General features: G+C 34.3%; 1 protein-coding gene across 1 annotated transcript in view; it reads right to left on the minus strand.

The window, feature by feature from the left end:
• Positions 1-66: 66 nt before the first annotated feature.
• Positions 67-14,454, minus strand: part of LOC137644796 (cytoplasmic dynein 2 intermediate chain 1-like) — a 71,823-nt gene continuing 57,435 nt past the window's right edge. Inside the window, exons 16-18 of the mRNA XM_068377693.1 lie at positions 10,610-10,823; positions 7,150-7,285; positions 67-6,016 (exon numbers count right to left, since the gene is read on the minus strand). Of these exons, the coding sequence (XP_068233794.1) occupies positions 5,891-6,016; positions 7,150-7,285; positions 10,610-10,823 (476 nt within the window). The 3' untranslated portion in view covers positions 67-5,890. The remainder of the gene's footprint in view (positions 6,017-7,149; positions 7,286-10,609; positions 10,824-14,454) is intronic.

Genomic DNA, 14,454 nt, shown 5'->3' on the forward strand with positions numbered 1-14,454 from the left:
ATGTCTTGAAATTATATAATTTTTTCAATCTGCCAAAATAATATTAGGATTAATTGAAATGACATGTAGAGAGGATACAGTATATTTTTTTCCTTTATAAGGTATATATCTATAGGGAATATATATTTACAGCTTGATATATTTATACTGTATATGTATTTAAAAAATAGATTTCTCGAAAGTGTGGACGGAATATTTAATACAATCACATGTTATACAAGGAGAGAATGCAGTACAGGCATGTCCATCTAGTGAAACATAAGTGGTAAGTGGAAGTTATATATTCATATAATTTTTTTTAATTACAGGACTAATGTTGAAAATTAACATTTAAGTAAAATAAAATCACTGCCATAAGAGTACCTTGCAGTTTCTTATCTAGCAAAAGCAAAGATATAACTGTTTAACTATTTACAGGCTAAAAATTGTAGGTAAATGTATGTCTCCTTAAACAATGTATTGTACATTTATTATATTTCAGCAAAAATAAATATTTGTGAAAATTTTGTTATTTGACTTTGTCAGAATCTTAAATCTCCAATTTATTTCATAATTCTAAATTCTTGCATATTTGAAATACTTGCCATCAGTCCTTGTAAGAGAAGTACCAAATACATGCATTTCAGGACAAGTAACTCGAAAGGAAAAGGATAAATTTTTCTTTGTTAAAAACTGCTGCATTAAAAGCTAGAAGTTGTAAATCTGGTAAAGTTTGTACATTACACAGCAAAAATTCATCAAAGGGTCTTCTCAATCTCTGAATCCATGTTTTCAATAAAATTTTCCCTTTTCCCTAAAACATGAGAACAGTCATCAAGCAGTTTTTACATATTAAGAAAGGCAAGAGTGGGTACAGCTATATTCCCAAGTATGGCTGTATATTGAACTTTGCCTTTAATGAATTTTGCTATTTTTGTCCCATTTTGTTTTCTTCAAAGGACCTATTTTTAGTTAATCACAGAAAACTATTGTATGTGCACTTGGTTTTAGCTGAAATGTAAAAAGTGACAGACTAATGTATATTCTGGAAATTATGGGGATGTAAAAGTAAGTCGTGTTCATTTTGTAATGAAAAGTACTCTAAATCATCAGTGGCAATCCAGCTCTTGACCTAGCTCACAATAACCACTTATGCCACAATTGCAGCCCTTACAGATTCATAAATCCCAATTAACATCACAGTCCTAACCTTGGGGCGACCTAATTATCACCCCCAAAGAACGTCAGAACTGAGGCTTCCCAACAACAGCTTGATCCAGACCAAGTGCCGAGAGCTGTAAGAATCGGCAACAAGCCCCTACAAAGAAAGTGCTTCCCATTCTCATAGGCCATATCCTTTTAGAAATAGACCAAGGAATATAGGGAACATCCCACATATAGAAATAGACCAAAGAATATAGGGAACATCCCACATAAACTTCACAACTGAACCTTTACGATGTTAAAGCTGTCAATGGTTTGGTCACCATTGCAACAACTGCTCAAGCCCTCTGTATCTGTGATATCTGTAGCTGGAAACAACCAATCCAGACCTGTATTGATGCCCACAAGGAAAGCAAATCAACTCGACCAACATGCCCCATCTACTCTCTTCCTCATCATGTTTGAAACAAGATGTCCAGCAAGATTAAAGAAAATTGCAGCAATGAAAAAGACTCCACCAGCAGACCCTTCTCAATCATCATCACAACACCAGCAGCCACCCAAACCTCGGAGGACACCACGTGAAAGACGATGGAAGCATTTCTCCACTGATTCTGCTCTCGCTACCTTAACTATAATCATACCTGCTCCATCAAACCAAGTGTTATCCACACCAACTCAGCATAATATTCTCCCATCCCATTCCTCTGTCAACTTACCCCAGAAAATCTTACGTGAATCCTACATCAGTTCTCAAATTCTGTGAGAGTTCAAAATTTCCTTCAACCTTGAACTTACTCAAAAGAATCACCGTCTCCCTTCAGACATGAGCGCATCCCGCTCTCTTCACTACCTAAAATGCTGAGATAATTTCCTATAATTACAGCTGCTGCTTTCTTTTCTCCTAATCCTTACTCCTCCTGTCCCAGTCTCTTCTATGTACAGGGACTTGCTGGCCTAAAACTTTATATACTACTATCATCATTGTTTTCTGCCCCATGAAGAGCCCGAGTGCTGCAGACAACAAAGGCAACCAGGAATATTTACAGTTCACCCTTTGGAGCTATGACTAAGAGTCTAGAAGCCCCCCGTCTAGCTTACCAGGCAATCTATAACAACCACCAAATCAAAATGCTGTAATACTCATCCCTGTCATTAAGTGGTTCCAAGAGACCCAACATATGTTGGACTTTTTCCCTATAAAATGTCTTACAATTTCCCTATACATGTACTGAATACAAAAAAGTACGTACAGTACAACCTGCACGTACTGAATACAAAAACTTACGTACAGAACAACCTGTTATCATTTTATGAAAACCAGATACATTAATAAGCTTTCATGTGAAGCAAAGTACTTCGTTATTGTATGATGTAAAGACCAACGTAAAGTCTGCTCAAATGACGTACATGGATTTTATTTTTATATTTACTGTAATATCTAAGGATGAGTGACAAAAGTGGAACTAAAGCAAAAAATTGCATTTGCTTGGTGCCAAAAATCTATGTAATGTCTGAGAAGAAAACTAGTAAAGCAATGAAAAAACTATTTAAATTGAAACTGGGTATTCTTAAACGATCAAAAAATCTAGAAAATTATACAAAATCCAAAATTTTCCAGATATAATGTATGAAGAACTTATAAAGTTACAGAGCACACTTGCCATTCTGAGAAAATATATTTAAGCTTTGCTAAATTGTGAATTTTGTTTTCCTTTAATAGCTTTTAAATTAAATACACCATTAGTGCACATTACATAGATTAATATAATACATCCAGGTGTACAGAGTAGATCTACTAAAACTTCAAATATAGGCTTGTTACACATGTTCACCATTTCTGTTATTCCTATGCCAGGAAAATATTACCCATAGTAGTATATAAATACTACACTGAACATCACAAAAGCCAAATACAGTACTATACACTGAACATCACAAAAGCCAAATACAGTACTATACTTGAACACAGCACTTAAGTAAATCGGTTATGTATAGTAATACAGTATTGTACTACGGCTAAAATGCTTTGAAATCTCAATGACCCCTTGATCTTTCTTACCAGAAATACAATGTAGCCTACTTTTAGAGTGGTGAACTACGTTAGTAATTCTAGATAAACTAACATTTCCCAACATTCTCAAGCCTGGAGTGTTTGTTCTTTAAAAAAAAAAAAAAAAAAAAATTGCTGGCTGACAGGCAATTCAAAATACATTAATAACACTAGAGTTTTGAGATTCAACATGGCATGGATTGAGATTAACACAATATTGACAAAGTATACTGATAAACATACATAAATATCTTAAAAATCCCGCCTGAAAGTTGTACAAATGAAGTACATGAAAAGTAAAAACCGTGCATGTACACCTTGTTTTTGTAATTACTGTATCTAGATAGTTGAATTTAAAAACATGTTGAGTATAAATGGTTTATAATTATTATATTGTGGTGTACATCAGCATTATATTAATTCAAAAACTACATTATTGTATTTCAAAATATTTGCATACATCTTTTAATTTGAAAGGTATTTTTCATAATCATAAAACTAAAATTATCTTGGGTAGATCTCAAATTATGTTTATATAAAGAGACCCAAATTATGTTAATAAAACAAACTGGAATACCCTTTGTAAAAATGTTTGCATAATATATAGAAAAAATCTGTAGGTACATAATCAAAGGATAAATGATTTTCACTTGTGACGGGTAAACAAAAATTCATATCACATTAAAACTCTAGTTTACCAATGTAAATGCAAAACTGAGAAAAAGTAATGCAAGACTTTTGTCTTACTACATTTGTCTTTAAATCACAAATCTATCTCTCACACTTGTGAAAAATAGGTTATAATAACCTGCTGCTAGAATTGTGTGATAAGTATTTTATATAATATGCTGTATGTAATGAGAACCATCTCTTGATTCATATACTGATTCTAATAATGTAAAATTATGCACAGAAGACTATTTACAAATATAACTCTGTTATGGTATTAATGATTATCTTAAAAACATTCTTCAAATCATATAAATTCAAGACTATCCTATAGTGAACTTTATAAAATTAAAATAACAATATGAATAAAAGCTATAATCTTGTTTTTTCAATAAAGCCTCATAAAATATGGCAGAAAATCCAACCAGGATCCCCTGATTATATGACCCAAATGATTAGCTTATATATTGAAACTACTTATAAGTTCCCATAGTTACACAAATGGCACAAAGCATACAAATTGACTAGATACACCTATAAAAATATGAATTATAATACAGTATTTCACTTCCCTATCAAACTACAAAATTTTACTTCAAAGCCTTGGAGAAACCCCACTACATTGATGGACTGTGTAGCATACTTTAATAGTTTTTGAGAAAAGGTAAAATTATCATAGCCACTTCTTGGCCATTCAGACATTGGTTCCTTCCTGATAGATACAATATTAATGAATGATCTACAATGTTTCTATAAAGAAATTCAGAAACCATATTAAGCACCTTGGGTGATAGAGGGTTCAATCTACAGAATTTTATTCAAGATTTTTAAATGATTTTGTATTTAGGAACAATGACCATAGTGACAACTGTAACATTTTAAGGTTCTAACAAATATCAACACTAGACAAAAGATTTTAAATCCTGTGCATGCAATACTGCAAAACTCTTGAGTTGCAAGACCATCACGTCTTGATCCTCCCTAATATGATCCAGAGGGAGGGCAGTATATTCAATAGAACTAGATTTTCAAGACATTAATGCAGTCATTTGAGAAATTTTTTTGGAATCCACTTAAACCCATGTCTTAAAAGTGACATTGAACTTCAAAATCATGGCAAAAAAAAAAAAAAAAAATGAACCATTTCATATACACAGTAAGTACTTTATATAATTCCTTCCCTATTGAAGGGACTAAAATAATGAGGCAATTATTTTTACAAGTCATAACATTATTAGTATAAAATACTGTTTAATTATGCTTGCTACGAGGATTTGTTCAAGGTGGTATTAGTTATGTTAGAGTGAGATCGATGTAAAGTTCTGAATTAGTGTTACACTTATGGTTATTGAATATAAAAGGTAATATTGTTAAGCAATTCCATCCAAATCTTACTTTATAGTTCAATTCATCTTTGTGAAGATAACATAACCACAACTCTCTTTCATAATTTTTTCACATTTACTTACAATACAGCAATCAGTAAGTGAAAAAATTAATCATTTATAACTTAATAAACAATTATAGCAGAATTTTCTGCATTTAGTAACCAGTTAAAATATAACTATACAAAAGCAAATATATATATATAATATATACTCATACTGTACAATTAAAATCACACATGACTAGAGTCGTCCACTTTGCTCATTTTTGCATTTCAACATTAAATGAATAAATGGAACATCACTATTTTACATTAGAAAAAATATTTTTTTTTATGTTTTATTCCTCACCTAGTGCATAAAATACTTCAAGTAAGCATTGTTGATGAGTAACAACAGTTGTGTTTCAGGCCATTTGTACATGACTTGCTAGTGACTAGGATAAAGCTATCTATACAATAGTACTTTGTTACTAAACTGATCACGATATAGTTCTGGTTCCCAGTAGCACCATCAGTTTCCAGTCTATCCATGAAATGTAATAAAAAAAAAAAAACCAGCAACAATAAATAATGTTATGGTAACTCAAAACAGTTCAGTAAAAGTACACTTACCTGAAAACTCTAGTTCTTTAGTAGTCTCAAATTATATTTACATAATAAGTAAACCGCTCCAGTTCTGTATCGTAATCATCCTGTAAATGGTGAGTTGAAAATTCTGGCCCAACTTGTCTGAGAACCATTTCTCCACCATCACTGGCAAATATCTGTTTAGAAACAGAAAATAAGTCACAATTAATAGTATAAATTTGGTTAAAAAATATCTGATAACAAAATGTATGACAAAATATTGGGAAATCTCATTGAGAATTTTTTTTTTTTTGCTGATAGGAAAGGTGGGAGAAAGAGGAATGTGAGCAATTAGATAGCTAACCTTTGTATGGAATAATTTAGTAAGTCAAGTATCAGCAAGAGTAATCTAATATGTGGTTTAGCTATAATTTTTTTTCATATAAGTACAGTACATATCTATTGTTATGGTCTTAAAGTTAGTACAATATTTTTTTTACCTTTATTACACATGTAGCCTAAATTCCCTTATATGTGGCAAAGGAAATACTAAGCTAGACAAATTACATAATAAACTGAAGGCAAATTTTTATCTTCCTTCAGTCAAAGTAAGCTCCCCTCTCACATCCCTCCATTAACCTAAGACTCTTGGATCAAAGGACAAGGGAAATTATGCTCTAAATCTTTTGTAGAAACTGAAATAAAAGAAGAGTATAGCGGTACTTATCTGATACCACCATTTTACAACTTAAAAGAGCTTTCCCCCCCAAAAAAAAAAATTCCATTTTTCCAACAGTATATCTTATTAGAATTTTAACTTATTAGAATTTTTTATTCGAAATCACTTATTTATAAAAAAGGAAACTTTTCCAAATTTACATAAACTAAAAATATTTAAAACTATTTTCCCCAAGTAAGTTTTTTTCACAGAGAGAGAGATTATTTCCTGGAGAATTTGATTTTCATTATGAAGTGTAACAGGTTAAAGTTTGTGGGTTCATATAGTAAGAGTGCGATACATGTATACTGTACTTTGTATAGACCCAGAATTGCAATATTTTTCTTTTGATACTTTTCTTGATTCATGTCATTGTGCAGTTTTTTACTGCATTTATTTTTCAATTCCTCTTTTAGTAATTGCCATTATGCTAAAAATATTGAAAACTGTATGACTGAAGAATATAGTTATCCATTTTAAGATATTTTGGAAAATCTGACACCTCATTGAAGTGTCGGTTCCACCTGTTTAAAGTTATAGAGGGATTACTTTATCTAATTTATAGAAGCATGCAAAATAATATAATTTTAATCGTATAGATGGTCAACTTACTGCATATAAAGGATGGCGAGATGTGGGTTGTGTTGGGGCAATGTTAAATGACCGTAAAGCTCCTCCTACTAGTCCTCCAGCTTCTACTGTCAATATTGGGAAGATATCACCAGCACTTAAGTCCCATACATGGAGTCTGAAAATAGATAAAAACATGAGCTACTATAAATTGTACCTAATGCATTAAAACATGAAGGTTCAAGCAAGTTATAAATGAAATTCACAAGGCAGCATTTGAGGTTAAAGTCCAAAACCGTATCATGGGAAATCTATGGACGATAATGAGATAAAGTAATAATAATGCACCCACTATATGGAATGGAATGGAATAACAGCTTAATGCCAAACACTACGTGCCCTTCTCCTGTGATATCAGCTTCAATGACAACAAAGACTTGGGGAGGGGGGAACTGTTGAGGATAGTGACTCTTTAAGTAACTTGGTGTGGGAAAAATGCAATTCCTTTGACAGATGATGAACATGAAAGATAGAGAGCATGGGGATAATAGAAAAAGGATGGATGAGTACAGGCTCCCACATTAAATGTCAAAAGAAAATGAGTCAAAATGCGAGTCAAGAAGAATGTAGACAGACATGTCCAATGGGAAGCGGTTTGAATAACACTGAAAAAATAATTTTATAAGAAACGCTGCTTTTTCTCTAACATCTCATTGCATAATTTAAAGGATATACTGATTGTTGAAGCTAAAGTAATACTTGTATAGCGGTGTTAGGGTATGTTTATAAGCCTATCTGTTTCAAACACCAGCTTTCATCAAAAGAAAGTGGAAACGAGTTTATTTTTGGATTTAAATAGCCCAGTCATGAGTTGAGCTTTTATCATCACTAGATATTGGAACTGTGACAGTACTATACTTGCATATGTTATCATTCTTTCAGTATGCTTCAGGCAATTATTAAAATAATGAGAAAAAATTTGCTTTATTTCAATGGATCTTATTCAGTATTCATATCCTGATTGCCACAATGGTTAGGATGTTGAAATCTACCCAATTGTGAAATAGGTAAAAAATATTCCTTAAATGTTTTCTAATTGAAATCCTATCTTTAGTTGCCTATACTAACCACAGCCTTAGGATGGTGGCAGGAGCATGTAGTCTGAGAAGCTCCATAAATGATAATTCATAACTGCACTAGTAAAGTTAATAGCCCTTGTGCCTATGACTTTGCTGTACAAGATAATGATGGGCAATCAACAAATCAAAATACTGTACCTAAAGATACAAATGTAAATCTCCTATACACAACATTTGAGTGAATGATCTTACCTGGATACAATGAAGAGTTCATTTTGTCTCCAAGCTCAGATACCTAGTTGTAGTTTATTATTTAAAATACACCTCATTGGCCTCTGATAAATCCTGTCTTTTCTGGCAGGTATCTGGTATGCACAATACAGTATGCTGTAGGTAGTTATGTGTGGGGAAATCCTCTACTCTCGAACAAGTGAAGTAGCCTATCTCTTTGCCTATGATATGCCTTCATAAACCTTGACCTTATTGGACAGGAGCATACTCATAGTACCCATAATCTGTTGCTTTTGATCTTATTAGTCCCACTGTATAGCAGAGTCAGTCGCTGGAGTCGACTTACTACATCTATTTCTATCCCTTGCACCTTCCTCCAGTCCTACCCAACCAATATCCCTCCATGCCACATCCATCCATCCTATACTGATGACCCACACTACCACTTCCCCCAATCACTGGCCCGTTCTTCTCTCTCTTGATTGATTCCAGACGAGGTTTCCTTGTCTTATCTTTTTGCATTATGGTACATATACCACACAGTCTTCATATATCTTGGCTCTCCCTCCTTTCCAATAATTCATCTCACCATCTCCATCTTGGTTCTTTCCATGTCTTTCTTTTCTATTAAGCACCAAAGTTTTTGCTCCATAAAAGTATTGACCTGATAAATGTCCTAACAGGTATTAATTTTGAGCCTTAATGGTATTTTCTCGACTCAAACGACTCCAATTACTTAACGGTAATTACTTCTCCATTTTTTCCATGCTTCTTTCACTCTTTTATCTCCTTGCCTGCTCAGAACCACCTTCCTCTCTTATTATTGATCACTAGTAGCGAAACTTAGATATATTTTAGCATTGTACCATCTTCCACTTGAATGTTTACTTATTCATGACCTTCTCTACTACAAATCATTAGCTCTGTCTTTCTAATATTCACCTTCAATCCTTTCCTTTCTAGGGCTCCTTTTCATGCTAAAATCCTTTCTTAAGAGTTCTTGTGCGTATGCTATAATCACTAAATCATCGGCAAACATAGTTATCATCATCATCTCCTCCTACTCCTATTGACACAACAGGCCTCGATTAGATTTTGCCAGTCGTCTCTATCTTGAGCTCTTAATTAAATACTTCTCCATTGATCATCTACTTCACAGTTCATAGTCCTCAGCCATGTAGGCCTCCCAACTCTTCTAGTGCCTTGAGGAGCCCAGTTAAAAGTTTGGTGAACTAATCTCTCTGGGGGAGTGCAAAGACCATGCCCAAACCCTCTCCATGATTTCATCCACATAAGGCACTCTAGTAATCTCTTATACAGTAGTTTCATTTCTAATCATGTCCTGCCATTTAAATCCAAATATTCTTCCGAAGGCTTTGTTCTCAAACCTACTAAATCTGTTGAGACTGTTTCATTGTCATACCATGACTCATGTCCATTCTGTAACACGCTAAACTGACAAATAGCCTGATTCTTATATGTAATTTCAAGCGATTTGATTTCCAAATTTTACTTAGCCTAGCCATTGTCTGATTTGCTTTGTTTCCATCTTTCATTAAACTTCAATTCTAAAGATCCTACATTAAATATCATCAGTTCCCACAAATTCTTAAACTCTTCGTTGTTCCTTAATTCTGGTAATGGAACACACCTTGATAATCTTGAACTTGTCACTTTTACATAAAAAAATATATACCACCCAAAAAATTTTGGGGGGAGGCAAAGGTTGACCGTTACTCATGAAAAATGAAGACATAAACACTTAGGAGCACTTGAATGGCTCACATGAATCACTAGAGGCAATTTTCACCCAGCAGTATAAGTACGATACCACATTGGTTGGTCCCCTTGAGGGGAGGAGTATAGGGGTTGAGAGAGGTTTTAATTTTTTATTTCAAGGCTTAAAAGGTAAGATTCAATGAAATAAATGAAGTTACTGCACAGTGAATTTATATTTAGCTTTTTTTAGTTACTCGTTGTCTTACTATTGAGAATGTTACACAATACCAATGGATCAGCATACATAAGGAGAAATAAATCACCATAGCATAACTTTAAAAAGATTGCCTAGTTCAATTTTAATACTGTGCTCATGGTTAAGAGTTTTATAACTACTCCAAATATACAGTTTTGAATTCTTATCATAATGAGCAGTTCTTTTTTATAAAAATAATTTTTTTTAATTATCTTACCTCGCCATAGCATCTAACACATAGAAGACACAAGGCCGAGCAGGTGACCACTGTAACTCTTTTATTGGAGCACAATCCGGAGCCGACTGCCAGGTTGTTAAGGGTCTTTCTGAAGATATACTATGAAGCCTGACCATACCATCACTGCTTCCAACCAACATGTATCGATAATCATGAGGGCACAGGGAAATACACAATGATTCGCATCCAGGTTCTGTAAGGTTATATGGATGTGTTTTGGTCAAAGATATTGTAATTTAAATATTTGCACGATCATATTTATATACAAATCAGTAAAATATTTGCTATCATACATAAACAATCACTCTCTCTAATCTTGCACTCATAAATATTTACATGTATAATATCCAGTAATTTATTATATTTTTTTTAAATAAATGATGCAAATAATAAGACAATGAGGAAAGCTACTAAACAAAGCTTGTTGAGTTCCAATGCTCCTTTCAATCCAATAAAGGTTTCTCAAAAGTACTGTACAGTGCTGTATATCAGTTGTATAAATTTATTCATTTAATTTTATACTTACTATAAATTATAAGTACCTAGTTTTAACACTTTTCTGAAGCATCAATAATTTGAGTTACATATATTTACATTTCCAAAGGTAAAACATCAAATGGCTTTAATCAAAATAATGTACCTTTGAATTATTGTTGCAACAAACTATGGTAAACAATTAATATCACCAATATAGTTGTGTATTATTATCTACATGAAGTACATTTCCCATGGAAAATACTGACTAATTATAGCAATTATACAGTGTATAAAAATTACTTAATGCGCACAACAAAACTGACCATATAAGAACAGTATTCCACAACAATAAAAATGAAAACAACAATTTTGCACTGTTCTCTCTCTAAGCCTACTTTGGTTATATATGTTAAAATTAATGTGCAAAAATGTATTTTACTTTACTGTATTTTATGTAAAATTTTATACAGCTTTTAAAAACATGGCCACTATATAGAATACCTGAAACATGCGATATGATAACAATAATGATAAAAATAATACAGAAAACTTTCTCTTACAATGTATTCTACTTTCAAAATTAATTTAATTCTTTTATTCTTGCTTATCTTTTCCTCATTTGATTGCTTATATTTATATTTCATAATTTTTCAAATTCTTTTATTTCAGCCAACATGACATACTGTACTGTATATAACAGACATGGCAGTTACACAATAGCTGATAATTTTCCGTTATCCCTCTCTGTTGCTTATGCTTTGTCTGGATAGCGGGAAGTATTTTCAATTCTCTAGCTACGCCTACAAATCTCTCTCCACCTCTCCTATACAATTTTTATGTCCACATACTTAACTCACAAACCTTCACCTGTCCTAATGCCATACCAGCCTAACACCCAAACCCTACCTTCCCTCAGGATATGTCAGTCTTACCATGCACACACTTTTCAAATAACCCTTTATTCGCAAACGTCAAAACCATACCGGTGTCCCTGATTCATACGTACTGGCGGTCACTGAGATCTCCCTTGTCCCGTACCCAAACCTACCCGACACATCAAGCCAACTTGCAGCCTGAGTACTCTCACTTCATTTTAGCTCTCTTTTCCTCAACATAAAAAAGCTTTTCTGAATTTGGTCCTCTAACATACAATTCAATAATTTTAGTGACAGTAGCAAAGACTGACCAACTTCAGCAAAAAACTTTTCGTTTTCTACTAAACCTAAAATATGTGTATTCTCCAATAATGAGAAAACCTGATGGATCCTCTTAAATATGGCACTGACACCTAATTCAATAGCAAAGGAAGTTTTATCTAGTTAAAGAATCATGATAAATTTGAAAATACCCAGTAATTTGTATTTTTCCTAACAGTACAAACCTATAGTTCTTTATATAGGAGAAGAAATCAGCGCTAGACAGCATATAGCTATAAAAACTTTTAATAAAGTGTAATCAACCATTAAGGTTGTTACGTGGTAGCAGCGAAAAGCCTCGGCCCCGCTCACCCATAACTTTTTCACTTTGATTACAGATGGGTCTTTCTCCTTGAGGTTAGGTTAGTAAAGAACTCCAGGTTCGTATTGTTAGGAAAAATACAAATTAATTCCAAATTTGTGATTTGTTCCTACACAGGATACAAACCTTACATTCTTTACATAGGAGACTCGCACTTCGGTGAGTGGCAGTCCCATCAACTGGCTGAAACTTTATACCAGGGATTGCAGCATCCAAGCATTATAATGCATAGGATGAGCATCTTACACCTCATAAACTAGTGGCCATCGATACCAGCAGGGTGATGGCCCGAGCACAAGTAAATATGAATGTACGAATGTAACTGTGACTGTCTGTATGCTAGATATACCAGGTTTTGTTTGGGCTCCATGGGCAACCTTTCTAAGTTCACCATGATCCCCAGATCGCAGCAAAACTTGAGAAGCATGGTTCAATGTAGGAGAAGGGTCTCCACTGAATCTGCCAGGAATAGCCAATCGCCTAGATGACAAATGACGTTAGCATGTGCCCAGATCAAAACTACTGTGAACACCTGAGGTACTGTTGACAGACCTAAACACAGCTCTCAAAACTGGTATATCTTTCTGTGTAACATAAATCTTAGGTACTGTAGTTCCTTTATGACTAATGGATTGGAAACTGGAAGTACGCGCTTTTAGGTCCAACGTGATCATGAAATCTTTCAGTCTGACAGCCTATCTGATCATTACTGCGGTCTGAAGGACTAACTTGTTCAAGGCCGAGAGGTCTATAACTGGTCTTCAGCTTCCAGACGCCTTCTCTACAAGATTGCCTAGAGACCTGTCAATTACCTCCTGGAGTGCACTTTCCTTTATCATTGTCATGGTCTGGACTTCTTGTCCTTCGCAGATCCTTCTGCGAAGGATGGAGATATTCTTTGGAGGACCAATTAGGGGAGGTAGAGAGTTGGTGAATGGGATGACGTACCCTTTGCGGAGGACAGTGACCACCCAAGGTTGGGCCCTGAACGCCACTGCTACCACCTGAGTTGCAGGTATTCTCTCATTGGTGGTATAGCAGGAGGAAGGCTACCCCCAGGGGGTCACCTCTCCCTTTTCTGCTTCTTGCTCTGAAAGGAGGGTTTGAAAGGAAGAGATTTCTTGGCAGGGTTCTGCTTCAAAGGGTTTCCAGAGGTTTTACAAGAATGTCTTGCCAAGGGAGAAGTTCTAAGGGCTATAGGTACTGAGGAGGCAGGTTGGGATGTTACAGCCCGATGAAGAAGGGAGTCTTGACTCTCCTTTCTCCAATTTTTCTAAGTCTGATTTCATAAAGTTTTCAGGACATATCTTTGCTTAGTTCATAAAGTTTTCAGGTCATATCTTTGCTTTGTCAGAGCAGAGAGGGTCGTTCAATTCAAATTACTTTTGACAAACCCTCACGCTTCACGTTTTCACGAGTACCATTGTGCCGAAAGCAGCATGGTTAAATGATAATGGAGTAAGGCTCTACTGATACTTCATCATTTTCTTCCTCCCTTCTACAGTATAACCAATCCACAACACTGTCTTCAGTTACACTGGAAGAAGACAGATTTGGTACTGACTAGGAGGGGAGTGCAGTTGAAGATATGCATGAACACAGTAGTTACCCTTGTTCATCTGAAATAAGGATGGAATCCAAAGATGTAATTATTTATGATGATGTCTCTATAGAGGCCAAATCCTTTTGTCAAGATGTGTCACTTTCCTTAGAAAAGACAGTCATTGTAGTTGGCTCACAATTTGTTCTCTGCAGCAACATCATCTCAGGTCTTGGCCACTAGCAACCATTCACCATACTGACCAACAACAGAAACAATATTTTTTATA

This window comes from Palaemon carinicauda, chromosome 8 (genome assembly GCF_036898095.1).
Source record: "Palaemon carinicauda isolate YSFRI2023 chromosome 8, ASM3689809v2, whole genome shotgun sequence".
NCBI lineage: Eukaryota > Metazoa > Arthropoda > Malacostraca > Decapoda > Palaemonidae > Palaemon > Palaemon carinicauda.